This window comes from Mustelus asterias, chromosome 11, assembly GCF_964213995.1.
Source record: "Mustelus asterias chromosome 11, sMusAst1.hap1.1, whole genome shotgun sequence".
In the NCBI taxonomy this organism is placed as follows: Eukaryota; Metazoa; Chordata; class Chondrichthyes; order Carcharhiniformes; family Triakidae; genus Mustelus; species Mustelus asterias.
The window spans coordinates 100,478,910-100,506,705 of NC_135811.1; the positions used below are offsets into that span (position 1 = coordinate 100,478,910).

At 47.9% G+C, this 27,796-nt stretch overlaps 1 protein-coding gene across 1 annotated transcript in view; it reads right to left on the reverse strand.

The window, feature by feature from the left end:
* Window positions 1-3,473: 3,473 nt before the first annotated feature.
* The window catches only part of rapgefl1 (Rap guanine nucleotide exchange factor (GEF)-like 1), a 114,549-nt gene continuing 90,226 nt past the window's right edge, over window positions 3,474-27,796 (reverse strand). Inside the window, exons 10-17 of the mRNA XM_078224134.1 lie at window positions 23,903-24,025; window positions 22,690-22,868; window positions 19,079-19,169; window positions 16,818-16,868; window positions 14,682-14,769; window positions 11,349-11,413; window positions 8,264-8,318; window positions 3,474-5,635 (exon numbers count right to left, since the gene is read on the reverse strand). Coding sequence (XP_078080260.1) covers window positions 5,511-5,635; window positions 8,264-8,318; window positions 11,349-11,413; window positions 14,682-14,769; window positions 16,818-16,868; window positions 19,079-19,169; window positions 22,690-22,868; window positions 23,903-24,025 — 777 coding nt within the window. The 3' untranslated portion in view covers window positions 3,474-5,510. The remainder of the gene's footprint in view (window positions 5,636-8,263; window positions 8,319-11,348; window positions 11,414-14,681; window positions 14,770-16,817; window positions 16,869-19,078; window positions 19,170-22,689; window positions 22,869-23,902; window positions 24,026-27,796) is intronic.

Genomic DNA, 27,796 nt, shown 5'->3' on the forward strand with positions numbered 1-27,796 from the left:
CATTGTGTTTGTTTGAAATTTGACATTCTTGTATTTGTCCTGCTGAGTGCAAGATGAAAAACTTTGGCAACATGCCTCTTTTTTCACAAATATTCCCCTGTTCTTTGAATAGTGTCATGAACACTATTGAATTAATCTGAGAGGGCAGGCAGGACCTCATCTGAAAGGTGACACCTCTGGCAGTGCAGCACTCCCTCAGTATTTCACCATAGTATCGGTCTGGATTTCATGCTCAAATCTCTGGAACGGGGATTGAATACTTTCCCTTCTGACTCAGAGAAAGGAGTGCTGTCAGCTGACAGTTCTCAGCTGAGTCGCGACTGATAAAGAGTCACAGGAGTAGGGATCCTTGGTTAACTTTCCCCTCCATAGCCTGACTGCAGCTGCCCTACTAGTTCCGTGCAGCAATACAAAAGCCACGGTAGCACAGTGGTCAGTACTGCTGCCTTACGGTGCCAGGGACCCGGGTTCAACTCCCGGCTTGGGTCACTGTCTGTGCGGAGTCTGCACGCGTTCTCCCGTGTCTGCGTGGGTTTCCTCTGGTTCCTCCCATAGTCCGAAAGATGTGCCGATTAGGTGAAACCAAAGGAGAAAATGCTGGAAAATCTCAGCAAGTCTGGCAGCATCTGTAAGGAGAGAAAACAGAGCTGACGTTTCGAGTCCAGATGACCCTTTGTCAAAGGTTGTCAGACCTGCTGAGATGTGGTCGGTGCAGACTCGATGGGCCAAAGGGCCTCTTTCTGTACTGTAGGGTTTCTATGATTTTCCAGCATTTCCTCTCTCGGTTTCAGATTCCAGCATCCGCAGTAATTTGATTTAATCTAATGCATTGGCCATGCTAAATTCTCCCTCAGTGTACCCGAACGGGCGCCGGAGTGTGGCGACTAGCACATTTTCACAGTAACTTAATTGCAGTGTTGTGAGCTTACTTGTGACTAATAAATAAATAAACTTTAAAATGTCATCAAAAGTGAAATTTCATAGTCCACGTGAGCCAGTTCCACATTTTGCAGCCAACGAACACCAGGCTTTGTCTTATTTCTGATGGGCTAACAGGGTTTGTCTAATTTGCACAATGGGTTGTCATCAACCTTTCCCAGTTTGGGGGACGGATACAGAGTAACGCTTCCTATCTGTGCCATAACCCCAAGGCTCAGAAAAACAGCTAACAACTGCTAATTGCATTTAGATAGTGCCTTTAATACAGTTAATCGTCCCAAGGGGCTTCATGGCAGCATTGTCAATAAAAGTTGAGACAGAGCCACATAAGGAGATAATGGGACAAAAGCTTGATGGAAGAGATAGGTTTTAAGGAGTGTCTTAAAGGAGCAAGAGATAGAGAAGTGGAGAAGTTCAGGAGTGTTGTGAAGCTTTGGGCTCAGGCAGCTGAGAGCAAGCAGCCAATAATGGAGTGATTACAATTGAAGCCACAATTCGAGGATTCCAGGCATCGTGGAAGAGCTTGCAGATCGGAACGGGTGAAACCTTGGTTGGATTTGAAAACTAAATCAGCAGTGGACCAGGAGCCACTGCAGGTCAGCAAGCACACGGGTGATGGATGAACGGGATTTGGTGTGATAAGTGGATGGGATTCTTCGGTTGTGCACGCCCCAAGACTGGAAGTTCCTGCCCCGAGCTCAATAGACCTTTGAATGGTCTGCCGAGTTTTTCCTCGCCCGCTATGATTCTCGCGATGGGCGAGACGGGAGAATTTCAGCCAAAGGCACAAGCAGCAGAGTTTTGTATGATCTCAAATTTATGGAGGGTAAAACAAAGGTGATGTAAGCATGGGATTCATGGCGCAGTCAGTTGCATTCCCACCTCTGGGCCAAAAACTCCCGGTTCAAATCCCACTTCAGTACTTTTTGGCCACAGAACATGTGATCACTATCAAACTTTAAATCTTTCCAGTGAGAGGGGGAGAGGTTCCTGGTCATTGTTTATAATTTTCACTCCATTTTTAAAGTTACAAAGCCAATGCTCAGAGTGGACCGGACAAACCCAAATCCATTCCTTGCTTGCTCCAAAATTGAATTCAAATTCTAATTGAATCCAATTCAAGGTCCCCACAAGGGAGACAAACAAGATACAAGCTGACAAGATAAGGAATTGCACTCCATCTTGGGCTTGATCTGGCGCTTGATCTTAGCCAAAAGGCCGAGAAGATTCCTGGTCTTTCTCTTATTGGGACTTTTCGGTACTTTAATTCTAATCAAAAAAACCAATTCAAATCAAGTCCAATCATGGTTCCCACATGAGGCTAAACCAGATCCCAGCAGGCAAGACAAGACGTTGCACCCTATAGAATCATAGAATCCCTACAGTGCAGAAGGAGACCATTTGGCCCATCGAGTCTGCACTGAACACAATCCCACCCAGACCCTATTCCCGTAACCCCACATATTTACCCTGCCAATCCCCCTGACACTAAGGGTCAATTTAGCATGGCCAATCAACCTAACCCACACATCTTTGGACTCAATCTTGGCGGGAGTAACTATGACTCACTTTGGAAGAAATAATAGCAAATTGGATTATCTAAATGGAAAGAAATTACAACATGCTGCTGTGCAGAGGGACCTGGGGGTCCTTGTGCATGAGACGCAAAAACCCAGTCTGCAGGTGATCAAGAAGGCAAATGGGATGTTGGCCTATATCGCAAAGGGGATAGAATATAAAAGCAGAGATGTCTTGCTGCATCTGTACAGGGGATTGGTGAGGCTGCAGCTGGAATACTGTGTGCAGTATTGGTCCCCTTATTTGCGGAAGGATATATTGGCCTTGAGGGAGTGCAGAGAAGGTTCACCAGGTTGATACCAGAGATGAGGGGTGTTGATTATGAGGAGAGACTGAGCAGATTGGGTTTGTATTCGTTGGAATTTAGAAGGCTGAGGGGGGGATCTTATAGAGACCTATAAGATAATGAAGGGGCTGGATAGGGTAGAGATGGAGAGATTCTTTCCACTTAGAAAGGAAACTAGAACTAGAGGGCACAGCCCCAAAATAAAGGGGGTTCAGTTTAGGACAGAGTTGAGGAGGAACTTCTTCTCTCAGAGGGTGGTGAATCTCTGGAATTCTCTGCCCACTGAAGTGGTGGAGGCTCCCTCGTTGAATATGTTTAAATCACGGATAGATGGATTCCTGATCGGTAAGGGAATTAGGGGTTATAGGGATCAGGCGGGTAAGTGGAACTGATCCACTTCAGATCAGCCATGATCTTATTGAATGGCGGGGCAGGCTCGAGGGGCTAGAAGGCCTACTCCTGCTCCTATTTCTTATGTTCTTCTGTCTCACCTGCCACAGGACTCATAGTGGGTAAGACAGAAAATGTGGTGGATTATTAGAAGGTCCGTTGAGTTCGGGGGAGTTTCTGGTCTTAGGCCGTGTGCGGCCGGTGAATCCCACTCCACGGTGTTCAGTTCTTAGTCTCACATTCCTATATTTGGAAAATATAAAACATGAAGCAAATCTTTAAAAAAATTGTTTATTCTTTTATGGATAATTTTAGTCCGATCTGTAAGTGCTTTCTTTACACGGAGACGACACAGAGATAATTTGACAAACACTGCATATATACACCCATAAACTCAAAATAAATCCAAATGAGAAAAAGCATTCTTTGTACAAACTTTAAAAAAAAATGTAGAAATTATTTCCCTAAATGCAAATTAAAAACTGATAAAATAATTGATCCATTTTATATTACAATGTAAATTCTACAGCAAATAAAAGGGTACAACTCTACAAAGGCGTCATACTGATTCAGTGTCAGACTGGTGTGGAAACGTTGGAGCTTCAGAATGCCCCATCTGTTGGTAGTGTGTGAAATTACAGTCATGATTCCCCAGAGAGGAGGTGTACAGCATCGTAGGGTGTTTCCCCACACAGATGGAGACAAAGGGAACAGAGAGTGCCAGGGCGGAATTTGACCGGCACATCCGCCCGAGGATCTTACGATCCCGCCCAAGGCCAACGGAGAATGCCGTTCTCCGAGCCTCGCCCGCCTCCGGAATTGGGGCGGCCGTGCCGGTAGAATTCCAGCCCCAGTGTATCTCTCCCCGTTCATCTTCACGTCGCTCTTGTATCTGGCCTCCCGGTCCAGGGTGGCATCAGTAGTTGAGTGAGCCGATGATCTGTCTGTCACCTGAAGTAGGCAGTGAGGGGAAATTAATAAATATTTCAAAGTTGGAGGGTGGAGGTGAGTAGTGTAATTCCTGGTTGCTAGTGTCACATCAGTAATGATGTAATTGGCACATTTCAGGGTTCAAACCTAAGCCCTAGAATCCCTACAGTGCAGACGGAGGCCATTCGGCCCATCGAGTCTGCACCGACTCTCTGACAGAGTGTCCCACCCTATAACCGTAGCCCCACGTATTTGCCCTGCTAATCCCCTAAACTTACACATCTTGGGACACTAAGGGGCAATTTAGCATGGCCAATCCATCTAACCTGCACATCTTTGGAGTGTGGGAGGAAACCGGGGCACTCGGAGGAAACCCACGCAGACACGGGGAGAACGTGCAACCTCCACACAGACAGTCACCTAAGGCTGGAATTGAACCCGGGTTCCTGGCGCTGTGAGGCGGCAGTGTTGTTTGTTTGTTTACTTATTAATGTCACAAGAAGGCTTACGTTAACACTGCAATGAGGTTACTGTGAAAATCCCCTAGTCGCCATACTCCGGCGCCTGTTCGGGTTCATTAAGGGAGAATTCAGCGTGGACGATGCACCTCACCAGCACGTCTTTCGGACTGTGGGAGGAAACTCAAGCACCCGGAGGAAACCCACGCAGACATGGGGAGAATGTGCAGACTCCACACAGACAATGACCCAAGCCGAGAATCGAACCCAGGTTCCCTAACGCTGTGAGGCAGCAGTGCTAACCACTGCGCCACCATGCCGCTCCATCTGTTCCTTGCCAAAAGAGGGAGCCAATGTCCTGTGACATCATCCATTACAGTAGTGTAAATACTGAAGGCATGAGATTTAGATCTTCAGTGAATTAGGCTGGGTACAAGCAGAAATGAGAATATTCTCGAGGAAGACCTGTACACGTGTATCACTCCCACCCTCTCCGCTTCCCCCGTTCTATTTTCGTCCTGTGTGTTGTTTGACAGTATATCCTGGTTTCTGGACACATAAATCTGTAGTATCATTAAACAGAAGATATCAAAAAAATAATAGTCCTGGAGAGCTTGCAGGCATTCTCTGCTCAAGGTCCTAAAATCAGTGCACAAAAACTCTGGGAAGAATACTGGGCACACACCACAAGGGCTCCTGGGCTGCGGCAGTCCAGTGTAATATATCCAATTGAACGTGTCTGGGGTAGGTCTAAAGCCGGGTTCACTTTGAGGTCAGCTTTCCCATTGCACAGCCAGCTTGTGGCAGATCTCTTTTGGTCGGTCGGTGGTTCTACACAGTGAGTTCAGATCAGCGGTGGCACGGCCACATACACTTTCAACGCCATGGGCGAGCATTGCAGACGGCGAGCAGAGCGGAGTGCTCCACGGTTACGGATCCTTGGGCTCGAGTCTGTAAGAGAGGTCGTAGAGCAATTGCTGATTGTCGATCACGTGGAGCTGACGGATGTAGGCTTTAATCTCAATGTGGTTTGCGGCCAGTTCGGACTCTGGCTCTGTAGGGAAGGAAAGGGCAAAGCCATTAGTGAACGAGGCGGGAATCTCAGTGCCAGGTGGCACGGCGACACTTTAGAACCATAGAAACTATAGAATCCCTACAGTGCAGAAGGCGGCCATTCAGCCCATCAAGCCTGCACCGACAACAATCCCACCCAGGTCTTATCCCCATAATCCCACAAATCCCTTTAACCTACACATCCCGGGACACTAAGGGGTAATTTAGCATAGCCAATGTACCTAACCCACACATCTTTGGACTGTGGGAGGAAAACCGGAGCACCTGGAGGAAACCCACGCAGACACGGGGAGAACGTGCAAACTCCATACAGTGACCCAAGCCGGGAATCGAATCCAGGTCTCTGGAGCTGTGAGGTGGCAGTGCTAATCACCATGGCACCCACCTCGTGGCTCAGTTGGTCGCGCTCACACCGCACGAAGATTGAGTTCAAGTCCCACTTTGGGGACCTGAGCACAAAATCTCTCACTCCTGGTGCAGTACTAAGGGAGTGCTGCATCGTTGGAGATACCATCCCTTTAAACATTTAGCAGGAACAGAAAATGCTGGAAAATCTCAGCAGGTCTGACAGCATCCGTGAGGAGAGAATAGAGCCAACATTTCGAGTCTAGGTGACCCTTCTTTGGCTCTGACAAAGGGCCATCCAGACTCTAAACATTGGCTCTATTCTCTCCCCACTGATGCTGTCAGACCTGCTGAGATTTTCTAGCATTTTCTGTTCTTGTTTCAGATTCCAACATCTGCAGTATTTGGCTTTTAACATAGAATCACGAGTAGGCCTTTCGAGCCTACTCCGCCATTCATTTTGATCATGGCTGATCATCAAATTCCTGATCCCCTCTTCCCCCCATATCCCTGGATCCCTTTAACCCCAAAAGCTCTATCTAATTTCTTCTTAAAACCACACAAATGTTTTGGCCTCAACTACTTTCTGTGTTAGTGAATTCCACACATTCACCACTCTCTGGGTGAAGAAATTTCTCCTCACCTCCGTCCTAAAAGGTTTATCCCTTACCCTCAAACTATGACCCCTAGTTCTGGACACCCCATCATCGGGAACGTTCTTTCTGAATCTACTCTGTCTAGATGAGACATTAAACCGAGAGCCTGTCGACCCTCTTGGTTGGATTGAAAACTCCAATGTCATGACTTCAAAGGGGATCAGTGTCTAACCAATACTTGTCCCTCAATAAATGTTACCAAAAGCCCAGACAATCAGGTCATTATCACATAGCTGTCTATGGGAGCTTGCTGTGCACAAATTGGTTGCCACCTTTCCGAAATAACAACCGTGACTATGCTCAAAACAATCTCGTTGTCTCTAAAACGCATTGGGAAGTGCCGAGGTTGTAAAGGTGCTATAGAAATGCAAGTTTTCCCTTCTTCCTTGTTTTAGGTGCCCCGTGCATCACCTATTATCAAGCTGAGCAACACGGGCGGCACGGTGGCATAGTGATTAGCACTGCTGCCTCACAGCGCCAGGGACCCAGGTTCAATTCCCGGCTTAGGTCACTGTCTGTGCAGAGTTTGCACATTCTCCCCGTGTCTGCGTGGGTTTCCTCCCGGTGCTCCGGTTTCCACCCACAGTCCAAAGATGAGCGGGTTAGGTGGGTTGGCCATGCTAAATTGCCCCTTAGTGTCAGGGGGGCTCGCAGGGTAAATAGGTGGGGTTACGGTGGAAGGGCCTTAGTGGGATTGTTGGCTGTGCAGCCTCGATGGGCCGAATGGCCTCCTTCTGCACTGTAGGGATTCAATGGACTAGGAGCCTTCAGGTCAAATCCCACAGCGCAAAGTCAGAAATCTGCTGATTTGTGGGCTGGTGCCAGCAGGTGTAAGCTGTTAGGTTCTTGTAAACACTCAATAGGTTCACGTCAGGGAAGGGGACCTGCTACCCTGGACAGGCCTCCTTCTCTCTCCAGTCTCAGTGGAGAGTGGTTGACGCATCTGCTCTCATGGTTGAAGCATCTGGCTCTCTTTCGGACCCCAGCTAACCACCCAGCTGTAGAAACAATCATGAGAAGGCGGCTCATGACCACATTCTCGGGTAAGTGTGGTCCTGGCAGCATAATTCACATCCTGAGGACAAGTCTTCTTCTAAAAAGAGCAGCCCCTCATCTCAACATCAAGGACACTGGGTACAGGTCTGGATTAAAACCCCTTAGTTTCTCTTAGAGAGACTGGAAAGGAAGCAGAGTTATTTGCTTTGAACCAATGTCAGTTGGCTTTGTTTCCCCACATCACTAATCCTAAGGATGACATTTTCATTTATTTATTAGTGTCACAAGTAGCCTTACAATGAAGTTACTGCGAAAATTCCCTCGTCGCCTGTTCGGGTAACACTGAGGGAGAATTTAGCACGGTCAATGCACCTAACCAGCACGTCTTTCGGACTGTGGGTGGAAATCGGAGCACCCGGAGGAAACCCACGCAGACACGGGGAGAACGTGCAAACTCCACACAGACAGTGACCCAAGCGGGGAATTGAACCCGGTTCCCTAGTGCTGTGAGGCGTCAGCGCTAACCACTGTGCCACCGTGCTCCCACTTAGGGCAACAATCTAGTGTTCGTGTAAAAGCATTGGCTTTTTAGTTTCTTTCTGTTAACTTACTGAGCGGGATACTTCGATATCTCCTCATGGTCCGTACTGCGTTGGCCACCATGTGCTGTAAGAGAGAAGGAGATGGTTAACCAAATGCAGGAGGTTTGTTAATGTACCTTTTTTTGACAACAAACTACACTTGAATTTTCATAACCTTGCACAGGACCCTTGTCCTGCTCCTTGCCTATTTTTGTCTTTTAGCAATCCTATGAAGTGCTTTTGGACGTTCAACCGTATTAAAGGTGCTATATGAATGCTGTTTATTGTTGTAAGGTTGGCCTATGCTATGCATGATATGGAGATGCCGGTGTTGGACTGGGGTAAACACAGTAAGAAGTTTAACAACACCAGGTTAAAGTCCAACAGGTTTATTTGGTAGCAAAAGCCACACAAGCTTTCGGAGCTGCAAGCCCAAAGCTTGTGTGGCTTTTGCTACCAAATAAACCTGTTGGACTTTAACCTGGTGTTGTTAAACTTCTTACTATGCTATGCAGCCATCCCCCTCCTCAGCTTGCGCACTGCTGCTTGGTGTTCCAGCTACCAGGTCAGGGTGCTGCAGCAGCCAAGCCAACTCTTATTATAGACTCCTACAGTGCAAAAGGAGGCCATTCAGCCCATCGAGTCTGTTCACCGACCACATTTCCACCCAGGGCCCTATCCCCCTATAACCCCATGCATTGACCCTAGCTAGTCCCCCTGACACTCAGAGGCAATTTAACATGGCCAATCCACCTAACCCGCACATCTTTGGACGGTGGGAGGAAACCAGAACGCCCGGGAGGAAACCCACGCAGACACGGGGAGAGCGTTCAAACTCCACACAGACAGTCACCCGAAGCTGCAATTGAACCCAGGTCCCCGGCGCTGTGAGGCAGCAGTGCTAACCACTGTGCCGCCCTGTTCACCCCCCGCAACCCCCCCACTCCCCCCCCTCCCCCACCCCCACCCCCTGCAATGGTAGGAAACAGATTATTCATGAGTAATACCTGCCGTAGGTTTTGCGTTATTGCTGTGTCACATTCCCCGAAAACACTAACAGCCCACACAAATTGAACAATTAGCACTGCAGAGGGAGTCAGCGTTTGAGGAACTGCAGCTTGACAAGCATGTCATCGGACTTAAACAGAAAATGCTGCAAAACCTCAGCAGGTCTGACGAAGGGTCGTCCAGACTTAAAGAACAAAGGAATTTACAGCACAGGAAACAGGCCCTTTGGCCCTCCAAGCCTGCACCAGCCATGTTGCCCATGTGAACTAAAACCCCCTCCCTTCCGGGAACCGTATCCCTCTATTCCCATCCTATCCATGTATTGTTTGTCAAGCTGCCCCTTAAAAGTCACTATCGTATCTGCTTCCGCTACCTCCCCCGGCAGCGAGTTCCAGGCACCCACCACCCTCTGTGTACGCTCAAACTGTGTAAAAAGCTCGAAACATTGGCTCTATTCTCTCTCTGCGGATGCGGTCAGACCCGCTGAGATTTTCCAGCATTTTCTGTTTTCGTTTCAGATTCCAGCATCCGCAGTATTTTGCTTTTATCTTGGTGTCTTCGGACTCATCCATGTTATCTGTCAGATAGAATCATCTCCCTCAGGGCACGGTGCACCATGGCTGGGAACCTCACCAAGCAACTCCCGCCTGCACGGTACCCCCACAGCGCAGGGTTTCAGGAAAACGGTTTTGTGCAATGAGTAATGAGCGGTGCCACGTTTAAGCTCCATGACCGAGGCATGTTGAAAATGACTGGTGTTCAATATTAGTGATCACCAGTCACAGGCCTGCACTCTCGGCATGTTCTGGTGGATCTCACTGGTGAAACTAGCTGCCTTTTTCTGAAACCTCGCCAGAGTCTGGGACCATTGCAGGATTCTTGCTAAGGGGGTGGAACCATATTCCATCCTTCAAGATACTTCGTGGAAAGGTGCAGTCTGGTTATGATAGCACAATCGTAGCCACCAGTGCAAACAAGTGGTGTTAATTTTAAAAAACACTCAAGCTAACTTTCCCACCTCACTGCTTTCGGGGGACAAACCAATGCAGCTCTGAGCCTTTAACCCAGCAGATAATGCAGCAGAGAGCCAGAATTCAACCCGGCGCCTTCCTGTACCGAGTGCTAGAATACCGTTTCTTTGAAGGTTGGGAGATGCAGTGTGATAGAACACTGTCGATATGGAGACTGGGGGATGCAGCGTGCTAGAACACTGTCGATATGGAGACTGGGGGATGCAGTGTGCTAGAACACTGTCTCTATGGAGGCTGGGACATGCAGCATGCTAGAACACTGTCCTATTAGAGACTGGGGGATGCAGTGTGCTAGAACACTGTCTCCATGGAGACTGGGGGGGTGCAGTGTGCTAGAACACTGTCCTATTGGAGACTGGGGGATGCAGTGTGCTAGAACACAGTCTCTATCAGAGACTGGGGGATGCAGTGTGCTAGAACACTGTCCCTAAGGAGACTGGGGATGCAGTGTGCTAGAACACTGTCTCTATGGAGACTGGGGGATGCAGTGTGCAAGAACACTGTCCCTAAGGAGACTGGGGATGCAGTGTGCTAGAACACTGTCTCTATGGAGACTGGGGGATGCAGTGTGCTAGAACACTGTCCCTAAGAAGACTGGGGATGCAGTGTGCTAGAACACTGTCTCTATCAGAGACTGGGGGATGCACTGTGCTAGAACACTGTCCCTAAGGAGACTGGGGATGCAGTGCGCTAGAACACTGTCCCTATGAAGACTGGGGGATGCAGTGTGCTAGAACACTGTCCCTAAGGAGACAGAGAGATGCAGTGTGCTAGAACACTGTCCCTATGGAGACTGGGGAAGCAGTGCGCTAGAACACTGTCCCTATGAAGACTGGGGGATGCAGTGTGCTAGAACACTGTCCCTAAGGAGACAGAGAGATGCAGTGTGCTAGAACACTGTCCCTAAGGAGACTGGGAATGCAGTGTGCTAGAACACTGTCCCTAAGGAGACAGGGAGATGCAGTGTGCTGGAACACTGTCTCTATTAGGGGCAGTGTGTTACTCTATTAGAAACTGGAAAGTGCAGTGTTTTTCTGGATTTTCTGGGTGTGCTAGAACAGTGAAAAAATACTCACCATTTTCTCAAAGTTCACCAATTGATTCAGGAGTGTTTTGTTGCCCTCGTGTATAAATGTCATGTCTGTAAAAATCACCAAGAGAGAAAATCACTTGAAATCGTGCAGTAATTATAACTGCCTCAAACCACCATGAGTTTTGTATAAGGTACAGTGTCCACAATGGCCGGGCTTTTCTGGTCCCAGTGAGCGCCAAATTCTCAACCCTCATTGCAGCGGCCGCAGAGCGTGAGTGGCCGGAAAATTCCAGCCATTGTGTCTCGGAGGTGGGGGTCTTAAGACAACAATTAAATTGAATAATTGAAAGGTGGCATGGTGGCACAGTGGTTAGCACTTCTGCCTCACAGCGCATGGGATCCGGGTTTGATTCCCGGCTTGGATGACTGTGTAGAGTTTGCATGTTCCCCACCGTGTCTGCGTGGGTTTCCTCCGGGTGCTCCAGTTTCCTCCCACAATCTGAAAGATGTGCGGGTTAGGTGGATTGGCCGTGCTAAATTCTCCCTCATTGTACCCGAACAGGCGCCGGAGTGTGGCGACTAGGGGATTTTCACAGTAACTTCATTGCAGTGTTAGTGTGAGCCTACTTGTGACTAATAAATAAACCTTACTTTATTTTGACTTCCACAAACCTTCCCCTGGATAGAGAGACATTTAGTACATGGATTTTTATTAATCTATCACCTGATATTATTTCTCACCCCTTTTTCTCCAGGGTCTCTGCTTCCCCGTTTTTCTCTGGCCGTTTTCACACAGAAACTCACAATTTTATTTCTGTGCAGCAGATTTGGGCAAATTTGCAACTAATCGCGTTTCTAGAAAGTTCTGCTATTCAGCCTTTGTTCTGTGAATTGCAGGTGAAAGACGTTCGTTAGACTGGGTTGGCCTTGAATCTTGGGGTCTGTTTATATTAGTATTGATCATTGAGAGGGGGCCATCAACTTTCCTAGGTGCTGCTCAAGTGACTATTGAAGGAACTTCCAATTCCTTCATTGCTGAGGGGGTTCCATAGGTAACAGTCACCTCCTGGTTCCTCGCAATTCCTCACACATAATCTTGATGAGTGAATATAAATATCAAACAGTTATCTGTCTTTTAGCAGATGAGTTAAACTGAGGCCTGGTGTATTCCCTGAGGAGGATTTAAACTATCCCTTGACCCTATTTTGAAAAGCAGGAGACCCTGGTGTTCTGGTCAAAGTTTATCTCTCAGCCATCACCACTAAAACTGATTATTTGGTCATTGCCATTCGTCCGGGAGCTTCTATAGAATCCCTAAAGTGGAGAAAGAGGCCAACCAGCCCAGCGAGTCTGCACTGATTCTCCGAAAAGGTATCTCACGCAGGCCTTCACCTCCACCCTTATCCATGTAACCCCGCGCATTTACTATGGTCAATCCACCTAACCTGCACATCTTTGGACACTAAAAGGCAATTTAGTGTGGCCAATCCACTTAACCTGCACATCTTTCAGACTGTGGGAGGAAACGGGAGCACCCGGAGGAAACCCACGCAGACACAGGGTGGAATAAGTCTTTGGAGGCTGAAGTCCTTTCACCAAAATCCCTTTATTTACAACTCTAACAGCAGTGCACAGAGTGCTAGCAGTTAGCAGTCTACCTCTGCGGGTGTCAGAGGAACTGACACTCTCGGTTAAGTACAAGGCAAAGACTCCCTGATTGGCACAACAATTGGATTCTTGATCAGGGAGTTCATACTCCAATAGGCCAACCTCAATGGCCTGATTGAAGTCATTACACGGGGAGAATGTGCAAACCCCACACAGACAGTGACCCGAGGCTGGAATCGAACCCAGTCCCTGGCGCTGTGAGGCAGCAGTGCTAACCACTGTGCCACCATGCCACCCCAGTTTGCTGCATGCAAGTCATTCCAGATACTACACTTCAAAAATAACTTAATTCGGGTCGAAGTGCTGAAGTCGGGGCAGATTGAGGCAGATCTTTCTTTAACTTAAGTCACAGCACATGCACAACGTGGGAGAAACGGTGGCAATGTGCTAACGTCACTGGACTAGTAATCCAGAGGCCCAGGCTAATGCCCTGGGGACGTGGGTTCAAATCCCACCATGGCAGCTGGTGGAATTTAAATTCAATTCATAAAATCTGGAAATGAAAGCTCGTGGTAACTATAAAACTATTGTTGCTTGCCATTAAAAACCCATCTGGTTTATTAATAACCTTTGGGGATGGAAATCTGGATGTGACTCCTGATTCACAGCATTGTGGTTGACTCTTAACTGCCCTCTGAATGGATAGTGAAAGCTAGAAAGCCGGATGTTTTCTCTGCCCGCCCACCCCCCCCCCCGCGGCCCCCCACCTTGGCACAGGGCTGGTCGGCTAATTATAAAGCCCCCGTGTGCAATTAACTATAGAAATCAGGAAAGTCCAGCTGATCGTGAACCAGTTATCGGCCTAATTTTGTAGCAGGTGGATGCTGAACTCATGTCAGTCTCTCATTCCAGCGTTCCTATATCACTTCCGTCTTTATAGCGTTTGTAGCAGGTTCTGGCTGGGGTGAGGTCAACCACTTAGCTTCAAACTGACAGTAAGCACTCCAGCCCAGGAAATAACTTCAGCTGAGACATGACAAAGGCCCTTTTACACTGAAATGCAACATTGCCCAAGTTCAGAAAGCGTAGGATAGATTAAAGCAGGAGAAGTGGCTTCAGGTGACAGGGTGAGCGACCAGAGCTAGGATAATTAGCAAAGAAACCAGGTGGAGGTGTTTACATGCAGCGAGTTGGAATGCACTGAGAGGGCGGTGGGAGCAGATTCAGCGGCACTTTTCAAAAGGAAATTGGATACATAAAAGGGAAAGGGAAGATTCACAGCGAAATGGGGAAAGAGCAGGGGAGGGGGACTAATCGGATTCAAAGAGCTGGCAGAGGTGTAATGGGCCGAATGGCCTCCTTCTCTGCTGTATGATTATACTGAGATTAATCGGTTGGCTCTTTCAAAGAGCTGGCACGGGTGCAATGGGCCAAATGGCCTCTTTCTCTGCTGTGTGGTTATACTGAAATTAATTGGATAGCTTGTTCAAAGGGCTGGCATGGGTACAATGGGCCGAATGGCCTCCTTCTCTGCTGAACGGTTATACTGAGATTAATAGGATATCTCTTTCAAAGAGCTGGCACAGATGCAAGGGGCCGAACGGCCTCTTTCTCTGCTGCATGATATTACTGAGACTAATCGAATACCTCTTTCAAAGAGCTGGTACAGGTGCAATGGGCCGAATGGACATCTTCTGTCCTTTATGATTCTATGAGGCCAGTCTTTCTGAAGCTGGACCTGGTTGGAGAAGCAGTGCCACCGTCTTACCTTTCAGCAGCAAGGGAACAAATGGAATGAGGGGAGGGTTCATCCTGGCGATGGCGTCTCGATAGGATTTATGATTGCGAGAGGGATCCTGTAAAATTAAAGAATCTTGGGGTCAGCCATCAGCACAATGAAATCTCGAATATCCACATGAATGAACTGCCCTCCTGATTGTCGGACCGAATTTTCCCAAGAGACATTGGGCTCAATTTTCCGGCCGCACTCGCCCCAAAACCAGAAAATCCTGCCCGAGGTCAACGGACCTTTCCACGGTTTGCCCCTCGCCCGCTACGATTCCCGAGAGAGACTGGTTGGTGCTGTTTGGACCTGGAACAGGGTCCAGCCAGAGAAGGATAGAGAATGTTTCCCATTGCAAACAATAATGAAACCATTAGAAACATAGAAGAAATAAGCAGGAGGAGGCATTCGGCCCTTCGAGCCTGCTCCGCCATTCATCACAATCATGGCTGATCGTCCAACTCAATAGCCTAATCCTGCTTTCCCCCCATAACCTTTGATCCCATTCACCCAGGTGCTATATCCAGTCGCCTCTTGAATACATTCAATGTTTTGGCATCAACTACTTCCTGTGGTTGCGAATTCCACAGGCTCACCACTCTCTGGGTGAAGAAATGTCTCCTCATCTCCGTCCTAAATTGTCTACCCTTTAGCCGAGTGACGGAGGAAGGGATGGGGAGCAAGTACACGTGTGGGTTTAAAATATTACGCCAACATCGGTACAAGGGCAATTTCCTTTCCTGGATTATGGAGTGGGAGGATGTGACATGTTTCTAAAGCAGACAGGTGATCTGAGAAAGTGTGTTCTCTCCTGGGGCACAGTTTCAACACAAAGGGTCTCTCATTTTAAACTGGAGATGAGGAATTTCCTTCTCTCAGAGGGAGGCTGATGTTCGGAATTCTCTTCCCTGGCATGCCGTGGAGACTGGGTCATTGAATATATTCGAGGCTGAGTTAGACAGACTTTTGACTAACACAGGGGGTCAAAGATTTATAGGGGACAGGCAAGAAAGCGGTGATAAGGCCACAATCAGAGGCCATGACAATAATCTCTCCCTCAATGTCAGTAATACGAAGGAGATTGTCATCGACTTCAGGAAGCCTAGTGGGGGACATGCCCCTGTCTACATCAATGGGGATGAAGTGGAAATGGTCGAGAGCTTCAATTTTCTAGGTGTCCAGATCACCAACAACCTGTCCTGCTCCCTCCATGCGACGCTATAGTTAAGAAAGCCCACCAACGCCTCTACTTTCTCAGGAAGCAAAGGAAATTTGGCATGTCTGCAGCAACTCTCACCAATTTTTACAGATGCAGCATAGAAAGCAACCTTTCTGGTTGTATCACAGCTCCTGCTCTGTCCAAGACTGCACAAAACTACAAAGGGTTGTGAATGAAGCCCAAACCATCATTCAAACCACCCACCCACCCATTGACTCCATCTACACTTCCCTTTAGCAAAGCAGCCAGCATAATCAAGGACCCCACGCATCCCGGACATTCTCTCTTCCACCTTCTTCCATCGGGGAAAAGATACAAAAGTCTGAGGTCACAAACCAATCGATTCAAGAACAGCTTCTTCCCTGCTGCTGTCAGACTTTTGAATGGACCTACCTTATATTAAGTTGATCTTTCTCTACACCCGAGCTATGACTGTAACACTACATTCTGCACCCTCTCCTTTCCTTCTCTATGAACGGTATGCTTTGTCTGTATAGCGCGCAAGAAACAATACTTTTCACTGTATACTAATACATGGGACAATAATAAATCAAATCAAAAGACCAACCATCAGCATTCAATGCTGGAGCGGGCTGAATGGTCTACTCTTACTCCTATTTCTTATGATCTTAAGATGAATAGTCAATAGAAAGGAAGGAAGTTCATTCCTCTTTGATAAACCAAGGACACAAAGAGTTCAATCTTAGCAGAGTGATCCGACCACGATGATTTGGGGCCAGGTCTCCTGCGAACTGTCCAGCAAAGCTCAGTAACCACTCAGCATCTGGTGAATGCCTTGTCTGTGGGGATTACTCTTCAGTGGTGAAAGAGGTGGATAATCCAATCCCTCAACCACTATACCAGACCATCTAATCCAGAGCCAGGGACTTTCCTTCACTTACCGTTAAGCTCTCAAATTTCTGGAACAGCTTTTTGCATTTTGCAGGCAGTTTCTGGAAATCAAAAAAGACAAAGTGGGAATAAAAAAATGATACTTTTTGAAAAGCTCGACCCCTATATCTGAGAACTGTGTATATTGCAACCAGTATAACAACGGCCCACATCTACCTCGTCCCCTTAACAGGCAAAATGGGCCGCAGTGGTTCACAATCGGGGGTAAAGCGGAATTATGTGAAGCGTAGTCAAATTTTTGAAGTTAGGAAGATATGGGAGCAGAATGGACAGCTTGAGGGAGGGAACTCACAGGGCGGTATTTTCCGGCCGCACTCGCCCCAAGACTGGAAAATCTCACACGAGGTCAACGGGATCTTTGAATGGTCTGCGTCCCGCCCAGCTACGATTCCCATGGCGGACAGGATGGGAAAATTCCACCCGAAGAGTTCAAATGTGAAAAGACTGAAACTCAGAACTGATCACAGAGGGAAGGAGATTGCCACAAGTGGAGGTCACAAAGCAGGGGTGCAGCACGCTAGAAGGTAGGACAGACAAAAATGAGAGATTTGAAGACAAATATTTTGAAATGAAAGCATCGGGGGGCAATGAAGAATGGGCTGACAGGTGAGCTGGAGCAGAGGTAGGGAAGAGAGCTCGGGATGTGTTGAAGTTTGTGTGTCGGAGTTTCCGTTTCCGTTGGACTGTGCTGGGAATCTTGCCCTGCCCCAGAAAGCTGTGAGTTTATACCCCACTGCTGGAGAGGATCGTTGCCTACAAGAGAGGAGTTCAGGCCGGAACTTTTAAAAAAATCTATTTGTCATGATAAATATGGTGAGCTTTATACCTGAGACTGTCAGAAAAATTAATGTGTTAATTAGTAATACCACAGAATCATTGCAGCACAGAAGGAGGCCATTTGGCCTATCATGTTGGCACTAACTCCCTGAATGAATCATTCACCTAGTGCCATTCCCCCACCTTCTCCCTGCAACCCCGCACATTCTTCCTTTTCGGATAATAATCCGATTCCCTCTTGAGAGGCTTTATTGAACCTGCCTCCACTACACTCTCGGGCAGCACATTCCAGATCTTATGGCGGCACACAGTGGTTAGCACTGCTGCCTCACAGCCCCACGGATCCGGGTTCGATTCCTGGCTTGGGTCACTGTCTGTGTGGAGTTTGCATGTTCTCCCCGTGTCTGCTTGGGTTTCCTTCGGGTGCTCCGGTTTCCTCCCACACAGTCTAAATGATGTGCGGGTTAGGTGGATTGGCTATGCTAAATTGCCCCTTAGTGTCAGGGGAACTAACTAGGGTAAATGCATGGGGTTATGGGGATAGGGCCTGGATGGGATTGTGGGTGGTGCAGACTTGATGGTCTGAAAGGCCTCCTTCTGAACTGTAGGATTCTATGAACTTAACCATTCACTGTGTGAAAAACTTTCTTCTCATGTCTCCATTGCTTCTTTTGTCAATTACCTTAAATCCGTGTCCTCTTGTTGTTAAGTCTTTCATCAATTGGAACATAATTTCCCTATCTACACTGTCCAAGCCCCTCATGATTTTGAACACCTCTATCAAACCTCCTCTCCACCTTCTCTTCTCCAAGGAAAATGGTTTCAACCCTTCTAATCTGTCTACATAACTGAAGTTCCTCAGCCTTGGAACCATTCTCATGAATTTTTTCCACTCTCTCGAATGCTTTCGCACCTTTCCTAAAGTGTGTTGCTCAGAACTGGATGCAATACAGAACTGGGTGGCACGGTGACACAGCAGTTATCACTGCCATGCCAATAATCCCTCACAGCGCCAGGGACTCGGGTTCAATTCCGGCCTCGAGTCGCTGTCTGTGTGGAGTTTGCACATTCTCCCCGTGTCTGCGTGGGTTTCCTCCGGATGCTCCGGTTTCCTCCCACAGTCCAAAGATGTGCGAGTTAAGTGGATTGGCCTTGGTAAATTGCCCCTTAGTGTTCAAGGATGTGTAGATTAGGTGGATTAGTGGGGTAAATACACGGGGCTACAGGGATAGCTCGCTTCACAGCTCACTTCCATTTTCACAACATACTATGTCAGCTGTTATAATCCAGTTGGAGGATTGGTGCAGACCTGATGGACCAAATGGCCTCCTTCTGGACGGAGGTGGAATCAGTGATTTGTACAATTAGGATGAATGAATATGTTGACTAATGTTCACGGTAACTGTGACAATGAGCATAAACAGCACAGGACGTAGAATTGAGGCAAGCTCCGGTTGTTCGATGGTTCACTCACCTCCCAGGTCAGGCAGAGCCGACTGACTGCTGCATTGCACAAACCCATGATGATGGCGAAGAAGGAGAACAGATTCTGCTTCTCCTTACAGCTGGAAAGAGAAGGGGGACGTTAGTGATCGAGAAGGACAAACAAGTGAAATATTCCCACGTGCCAGGGAGGGGCAATTCAACCATAGCATTTCTTCACGGTCTTTGAGTCCAGTCACTTGCAGTTTCACACAGCACCCTCAATGTATTAAATTCCCTAATGCACCTTGGCGTCAAAAAAAGAGTCATCACGCCAAGAGAGCAGCAATGGGATGGGTGACCCAAAACTTTGTTAAGTGATGGGTTTTGTGGAATTCTCTCAAAGGCAAGTCAGAAAGCCAAAAGTCAAGTCTGAAGCCAAAGGTCAGGGATGAAGAAATATTTGTTTTAATAATTGGGAATCAAAGTGTGGCTGTGTTCAATGAAGCATGTCAAAGCATTAACTTACATGTATACAACACAGGGGGCATGGTGGCACAGTGGTTAGCACTGCTGCTTCACAGCGCCAGGGACCCAGGTTCGATTCCTGGTTTGGGTCACTGTGTGTGTGGAGTTTGCATGTTCTCCCCGTGTCTACATAGGTTTCCTCTGGGTGCTCCGATTTCCTCCCAGGTTAGATGCATTGGCTATGCTAAATTCTCCCTCAGTGTACCCAAACAGGCGTCGGAGTGTGGTGACTAGGGGATTTTCACAGTAACTTCATTGCAGTGTTAATGTAAGCCTACTTGTGACTCATAAATAAACTTTACTTTTACTTTACACTGGGGAGAGATGGCCATCAGGATGAGCAGTAGAATTGGGGAAGAACATTTAACAGCCTGGCTAAAAAGGTCGGATTTTTTAAAGGTGGAAGAGAAGGAATGACATGAGGGTTTAGGAAGGGAACTCCAGACTGGGCAGCTCGGTGGCACAATGGTTGCACAGCTGCCTCACAGCGCCAGGGACCCGGGTTCGATTCCAGCCTTGTGGAGTTTGCACGTTCTCCCCGTGTCTGTGTGGGTTTCCCCCGGGTGCTCCGGTTTCCTCCCATAGTCCAAAGATGTGCGGGTTAGGTGGATTGGCCATAGTAAATTGCCCCTTTGTGTCCAAAGAAATCTAGGTTAGATAGATTCGCCGTGGTATATGTGTGGGGTTACAGGGATAGGGTGGGGGAGAGGGCCTGGGTAAGAAACTCTGTCAGACAGTCAGTGCAGACTTGATGGGCCAAATGGCCTCCTTCTGCACTGTAGGGATGCTATGATTCTATTACTATTCCAGCTTGTTCAGAGGGTCCAGTATATTAGCTGGCAATGATATCCAGTTAAGTTTATCGACACCTATGGATTAATGGTATTTACATTCCAAACAGCACAGGATCACTCCTCCATGCTCACACTTGTTGCGGTGAGTGTGAGAGTTACAGCACGACGACCAATTACTGCGAGCTAGCCATTAAGCCAGAGAGGTTTTACAGATGGCAGGAGTTCAGCTCTGTAACACCAGGATTTGCAGTGCTGATGTTTAGGTTACTTGAACAGGTGCTGAGGGAGCTGTCAGCTTAAGGAATGTGAACTTTAGACAACAAGTCTCGTTGACTGCACGCCACCCGCTTTGTGATTCACAGCCGACACTCACACTGGGCGGAGTCAGTCAACAGACACCCCCTGTAAGCTCTGCGAATGGCAGATGTTGTGGTTGCCCTGAAACTGAAGCCACTGATTATCTTGTGCGGTCTGTGTGATATGTCTAGACTGCCTGCAGAAAGTACTATCTGATTCACGCTGGATGGAGTACTCCCCGGGCCTTATCGTAAACAGCGTTCTTTATCTCAACTGCTCCAGCTCGTTCACCTGGCAAGGGCGATTTTTATCATTTCCAGTAAACTTCCTTTATCTTCTTTCCTACTTCTCCTGAACTGGTGGAAAGGCAGCTTCCTGTATCTCACCTGCTGGTAATCTGTCAGCCTCGCCATCACTGGGCCTGGGGTCACAGCCGACCTTGATATTCCCATCTCACGGGCAGAGGTTTCTAAGCTAAAGATCAATGATTGGATCGCAATCTGGAGCAGGGAACTTGGGCTGATTTTGTTTACCTTTTCCCTAGCCCCGGGTGTGGGGGGGTCAGTTGTAGGGGGTCGCTGCACCTTGGCAGCACTGAGCTCAGTTATAAAGATTTGCATGACATTTACAGGCGGCACGGTGGCACAGCGGTTAGCACTGCTGCCTCACGGCACCAGGGACCCGGGTTCGAGTCCCGGCTCGGGTCACTGTCTGTGTGGAGTCGGCACATTCTCTCCGTGTCTGCGTGGGTTTCCTCCGGGTGCTCCGGTTTCCTCCCACAGTCTGAAAGACGTGCTGGTTAGATGCATTGGCCATGCTAAATTCTCCCTCGATGTACCCGAACAAGCGTCAGAGTGTGGCGACTAGGGGATTTTCACAGTAACTTCATTGCAATGTTAATGTAAGCCTTCAGACTTTTGAATGGACCTGCCTTGCATTCAGATGATCTTTCTCCACACCCTAGCTATGACTATAACCCTACATTCTGCACCCTCTCCTTTCCTTTTCAATGCATGGTATGTTTTGTCTGAATAGTGCACAAGAAACAATACTTTTCACGGTATACTAATACACGTGACAATAATAAATCAAAGCAATCAAATCAAATCAAAAAACACTAATAAATAAACTTTAAACTTATTCTTTGCTGGGATGCGGGTACCTCTGGCAAGACCAGCATTTGTCACCCATTCCTTAAATGTCCTTGAACTGGGTGACGAACTAGGCCATTTCAGAGGTCAGTTAAGAGGTCAGGGGTCAGATGTAGGCCAGACCAGGCAAGAGCAGCAGACTTTCCCTAAAGCGAACCAGCTTGATTGGCTTTACAATCAATAATAGTTTCGTGGCCACCATTGCTGTGCCTAGTCTTCAGTTCCATTTTTGTTTTAATTGAATTTAAATTCCACAAAGTGCCACAAGACATTTTACCTTCACCTGGAGGACCCCAGGAGAAAATCCGCACCTCCGACAATTATGAAAAAAAAAGCATCATCCTAAATTCTGTGCACCGGTTTATAGCAGGACTCCAACCCGCAATCTGTTGAGCTAGAAACAAGGGCACTCAGTAAGGCAAGCTGGCACTCACTCAGCACAGATACAGGGGTATCTTAGGGGTGGTGACGTAGCTCAGTGGAGAGCGTGTGCTTTGGCAGCATGAGGACCCGGGTGGGGAGGCACGGTGGCACAGTGGTTAGCACCGCTGCCTCATGGCGCCAAGGACCCAGGTTCAATCCTGGCCTCGGGTCACTGTCTGCGTGGAGTTTGCACGTTCTCCCTGTGTCTGCGAGGGTTTCCTCCGGGTGCTCCGGTTTCCTCCCACAGTCTTAAAGATGTGCAGGTCACGTGGATTGGCCATGCTAAATTGCCCCTTAGTGTTAGGGGGGATTAGCAGGGTAAATATGTGGGGTTACGGGGGTAGGACATGGGCGGGATTGCTGTCGGTGCAGGCTCGATGGGGTAAAACCATGCTGCTACAGTTCTCATTGCATTCCACCAGCTTTCTGCTCTCCTCTCACATAGACCTTAAATCTGGGGCAGCACTTACAGGGCAGCGATATTGATGAAGGTTTTGAGGAGCTGCACGCGTTTGCCCAGGCGTTCACACATCAGTATCTCAGTCGCCACCCAGTGCTGCACCTCACTGCACCGCTGAAGCACCAGCTCCAGGTTCGCCGTTCGCCTCCTGATGCTCTCGTTCCGGAAAACATAATGGATCAGCTCCAACTGTAAGGAAGCCAGCCACATGTCACCATGGAACAGACAGAACGGACAACGCAGAAACAGGACACTCAGCCCAACCACTCCCTGCCAGTGTTTATGCCCCATGCAAGCCTCCTTCACCCCTCTCTTCCTGACCCAATCTCCCTCTTCCCTTCTCCCTTGCGTCTTTATCCAGCTGCTCCTTGACCACGCTTTGCTATTCGCCTTTCCAATTTCCCTTAAAGCAGTATGCAATAACTTTTTAAAAAATGTATTCTTCTGGGACGTGGACGTCAATGCCAATCTTTGTTGCCCAATCATATTTGTCCTTTGATGGCTGTTAAGGGTTGACCACATTGCTGTGGTCCTGGAGTCACATGTAGGCCAGAGCAGGTAAAGACGGCAGATTTCCTTCCCTGAAGGGCATTAGTGAACCAGATGGGTTTTTCTGATAATCAAAGATGGTTTTGAGATGGTTACTCAGATCAGTTTTGATTCTTGGATTTTCTTTGGATTAATTAATTGAATTTTATTAATGAATTGAATTTAAGTTCCATCAGCTGCCATGGTGGGATTTTAACGCATGTTCTCAGAGTATTAGCCTGGATTTCTGGATTACTCGTCTAGTGACATTACCTTTATACCACTCATATTATTTATTTTTATTCATTCATGGGACATGGGCGTCGCTGGCTGGCCAGCATTTACTGCCCATCTCTAGTTGCCCTGGAACATTTCAGAGGGCAGTTGAGAGTCAACCACGTTGCTGTGGTTCTGGAATCACATGTAGGCCAGACCAGGTAAGGACAGCAGATTTCCTTCCTTAAAGGACATTAGTGAACCAGATGGGTTTGTCTTGACAATCGACATGGTAATTCCAGATATTTTTTATTAAATTCAGATTCCACCATCTGCTGTGGGGGGATTTGAACCCGGGTCCCCAGAACATTAGTTGAGTTTCTGGATTAATAGTCTAGCGATAATACCACTAGGCCATCGCCTCCTCTATAAACATATGCATTAAAAGGTGAGGTTGAAGACTTGCGGGAGATTAGTACCTCATGCACGCAATTAAAAAGCTCCCAGTCAAACATTGTGAGCTGATTGGCCATTTCCACCATGTTGGTTTCATTGATTTCTGGTCCTTCGTGAGGGAGGCGTTCGATAGCAGGCGGTGGAACCTGTGAATCACCACACAATGACAATCAATGGTCAGCATTCACATACCGTTAGTCAGTGTTACATCTGCAATCATTTTCAGCAAGGACACTGGTGCCCATTTAATAACGAAAACCACTTTTTGACCTTCTGAAATTCTAATGGACCCAACAGCTGATAAAGAACCAATGGGTTTGAGCCAACGCTAAAACCATAAGGCCATAAGATATCGGAGCAGAATTAGGCCATTCAGCCCATCGAGTCTGCTCTGCCATTCTGAGGAGTGGCAATTACAGTCAGGCTGCCACTCTGTTGCTACTTAGAACATAGAACATAGAAAAGCTACAGCACAAACAGGCCCTTCGGCCCACAAGTTGCGCCGAACATGTCCCTACCTACTAGGCTTACCTATAACCCTCTATCTTACTAACTTCCATGAACTTATCCAAAAGTCTCTTAAAAGACCCTATCGAATCCGCCTCCACCACCACTACCGGCAGCCGATTCCACGCACCCACCACCTTCTGAGTGAAAAACGTACCCCTAACATCTCCTCTATACCTACTCCCCACCACCCTAAACCTGTGACCTCTTGTGGCAACCATTTCAGCTCTGGGTAAAAGCCTCTGAGAATCCACTCTATCAATACCCCTCAACATCTTATACACCTCTATCAGGTCACCTCTCATCCTTCGCCTCTCCAAGGAGAAAAGACCTAGCTCTCTCAACCTATCCTCATAAGGCATGCCACCTAATCCAGGCAAAATCCATGTAAATCTCCTCTGCACCCTTTCTATGGCTTCCACATCCTTTCTGTAATGAGGCGACCAGAACTGGGCACAGTACTCCAGGTGGGGCCTGACCAGGGCCCTATACAGCTGCAGCATTATCTCCCGATTTCTAAACTCAATTCCTCAGATTCCTTCTCTGCACCACGCCAGAGACTCCACATTTCTGGCCATGGCTTCTGTTCACCACTTCTTCAGAAATGGAGCTGCTTGCAGCCGGAATTTTACCGCTTCGCTCGCCCCTGGAATCTGGGCAGGCGAGGCTCGCAGAACGGAATTCTCCGTTGGCCTCGGGCGGGATTTTAGGAGCCTCGCCCGAGCGAGGTTGTAAAATCCCGGCAGCTGTTTCATAGCCTTGGATCGTCGGGGGAAGACGAGCCACACATGCCCTTTTTACAGCTCGACTTACTGTATTCTGATAAATAACAAGTTTAAATATCCCAAAGTTTCTTTGTAAAACTGCGGAGAGAAGCTTAGTGGGGAAGGGGTAAGATGGGTAAAGTAAGTGGGTAAGGGCAAAGGCTGGGGAACACAAGTGGATAACGAGGTAGCCCGGGGAATGTAAGTGGCTAAGTGTTTCAGGGGGAGAACATAAGTGGGTAGGGTGGGTGAGGTAAGTGGTTTGATTTGATTTATTATTGTCACATGTATTCACATACAGTGAAAAGTATTGTTTCTTGCGCGCTATACAGACAAAACATACCGCTCATAGAGAAGGAAATGAGAGAGTACAGAATGTAGTGTTACAGTTATAGCTAGGGTGTAGAGAAAGATCAACTTAATGCAAGGTAGGTCCATTCAAAAGTCTGACAGCAGCAGAGAAGAAGCTGCTGTTGAGTCGGTTGGTACGTGACCTCAGACTTTTGTATCCTTTTCCTGGCGGAAGGTAAGGTAAGGGTGCAGGATGCCTGCTGGGTAAGGTGGTGAGGTCGGATCAGTGGAGAGTCAGGGCATCAGGGTTGGGGGTGGAGGTCAGGATATGTGGGGTTAGTGGAGGTGGGGGAGGGGTGCTGATGGTTCAAAGATGGAGGCATGTGGGCAGGTGGTGGGGTAGGGGTGTGGCGGTGAGGAGGGAGGGGGTGATGCTCAGTTGCATTGTTACCCTAAAGGTAGAGTAGGATTTTTCGGTCAAACATTTCGTAGGTTACCACTCTGCTGCTACTCGGAACAGCCCAAAGTCTCCGACTCCATCTATGAGTCGGAGACATTTTTGGAGGCTGCCAGGAAGTTGCTCATCAGAAGTCCAAACTTCCCAGGTAATTCCTACGGAAACATTGTGTTGGGGACCTCTGCGGGATCCTGTAGCACATTTTGGGGGTTTGGCCTCTGACTCTCCGAAGAAGGAAGATCTGGGCCATGATTTTCTTGACAATGATTGGAATTGCTCTATTATTCCAAGGTGGACGATTCACTCGGACAGAACTTGTCCCGAGAACAACTCAAAATCTTTCTCAACCCAAGTGTAATCACAGAGGTCACGGAGGTAATCAGGATGGGCGATCTGAGCAGAGCCAATCCTCGCAATCAGCAAACTGATCCATCACTAGATAATCTTTTTATAAAAGTATTGGCTAAGGGAGCAATATTTGACTGGGATAACTGGGAAATTTCCTTGTCCTTTCAACCACTTTTACATCCACCTGAACTGACAAACAGGACATTCATCTGAAAGGCAGCACCGTTGACCATGCTGCACCCCTTCAGTACCGCACGGAAATGCCAGCCTCGATTACATCCCCAAGTCCTGCAATGGCAAGTGTACCTACAAATGTTTAGCTCCAAGCCATTGGGCTAGTTCTGGGATGGCTCCAATTAGGTCAAGCCAAATTTCTGCCCGTTTCTTAACTGACAACAAGTCCTTGTTTCACTAACAACTGTGTGGTCGATGACTTACATTGGCACCTGTGCAAGCAGCAACTTGATTTTTAAAAAATCTTGAACAGCTTAAAATTCCCATTCTTGTTTTGAAACTACTCTTCAAGTCTTGCCCTTCCTTATCTCTGTTATGTCCTCCAGCCCCACAACCCTGCCAGATATCTGTGCTCCTCTAATTCTGGTCTTTTGAGCATTTAGAGTTTTAATCGTTCCACGCTACACCTCTCTTTCATCCTAAAAAAAACTTGCATTTATGTAATGCTTTTCATGACCACCATATGTCTCCAAGCACTTTACAGCCAATTACGTACTTGTTGAAGTGTAGTCACTGTTAGAAACGTGGCAGCTAATTTTCACTCAGCAAACACCCACAAACAGCAGTGCTTTTTAATGATGTTGATCGAGTACATAGAATCCTCGCAGTGGAGAAGGAGGCCATTCGGCCCATCAAGTCTGCACCGACCAACCCACCCAGGCCCTATCCCTATAACCCCACATATTTACCCTGCTAATCTCGTTTAAGGGTCAATTTAGCACGGCCAATCAACTAACCCACACATCTTTGGAGTGTGGGAGGAAACTGGAGCACCCAGAGGAAACCCACGCAGACACGGAGAGAATGTGCAAACTCCACACAGACAGTGACCCGAGGCCAGAACTGAACCCAGGACCCTGGTGCTGTGAGGCAGCACTGCTAACCACTGTGCCACTGACGTATGCTGATGTAAAAGTCGGAATTTTGAGACTAATTGTTTAGGCCAAATGTCAGGGAGTCCACCTTTACACAGGTAATCTTTCTGAGGGATTGACATATATGTGACTGACATATGGGTCGCACAGTGGCACAGTGATTAGCACTGCTGCCTCACAGCGCCAAGGACCCGGGTTCAATTCCTACCTGGGGTGGACTGTCTGTGTGGAGTCTGCATGTTTGTCTGCAAGGGTTTCCTCCGGGTTTCCTCCCACAGTCTGAAGATGTGCGGGTTAGATTGATTGGCCATATAAAAGCACCCCTGAATGTCAGGGGGACTAGTGTGGTTATGGGGATAGGGCCTGGGTAGGATTGTTGTCGCTGCAAGCTTGATGGGCCGAATTGCCCTGTAGGGATTCTATAATTCCGGAGCTCCTGCT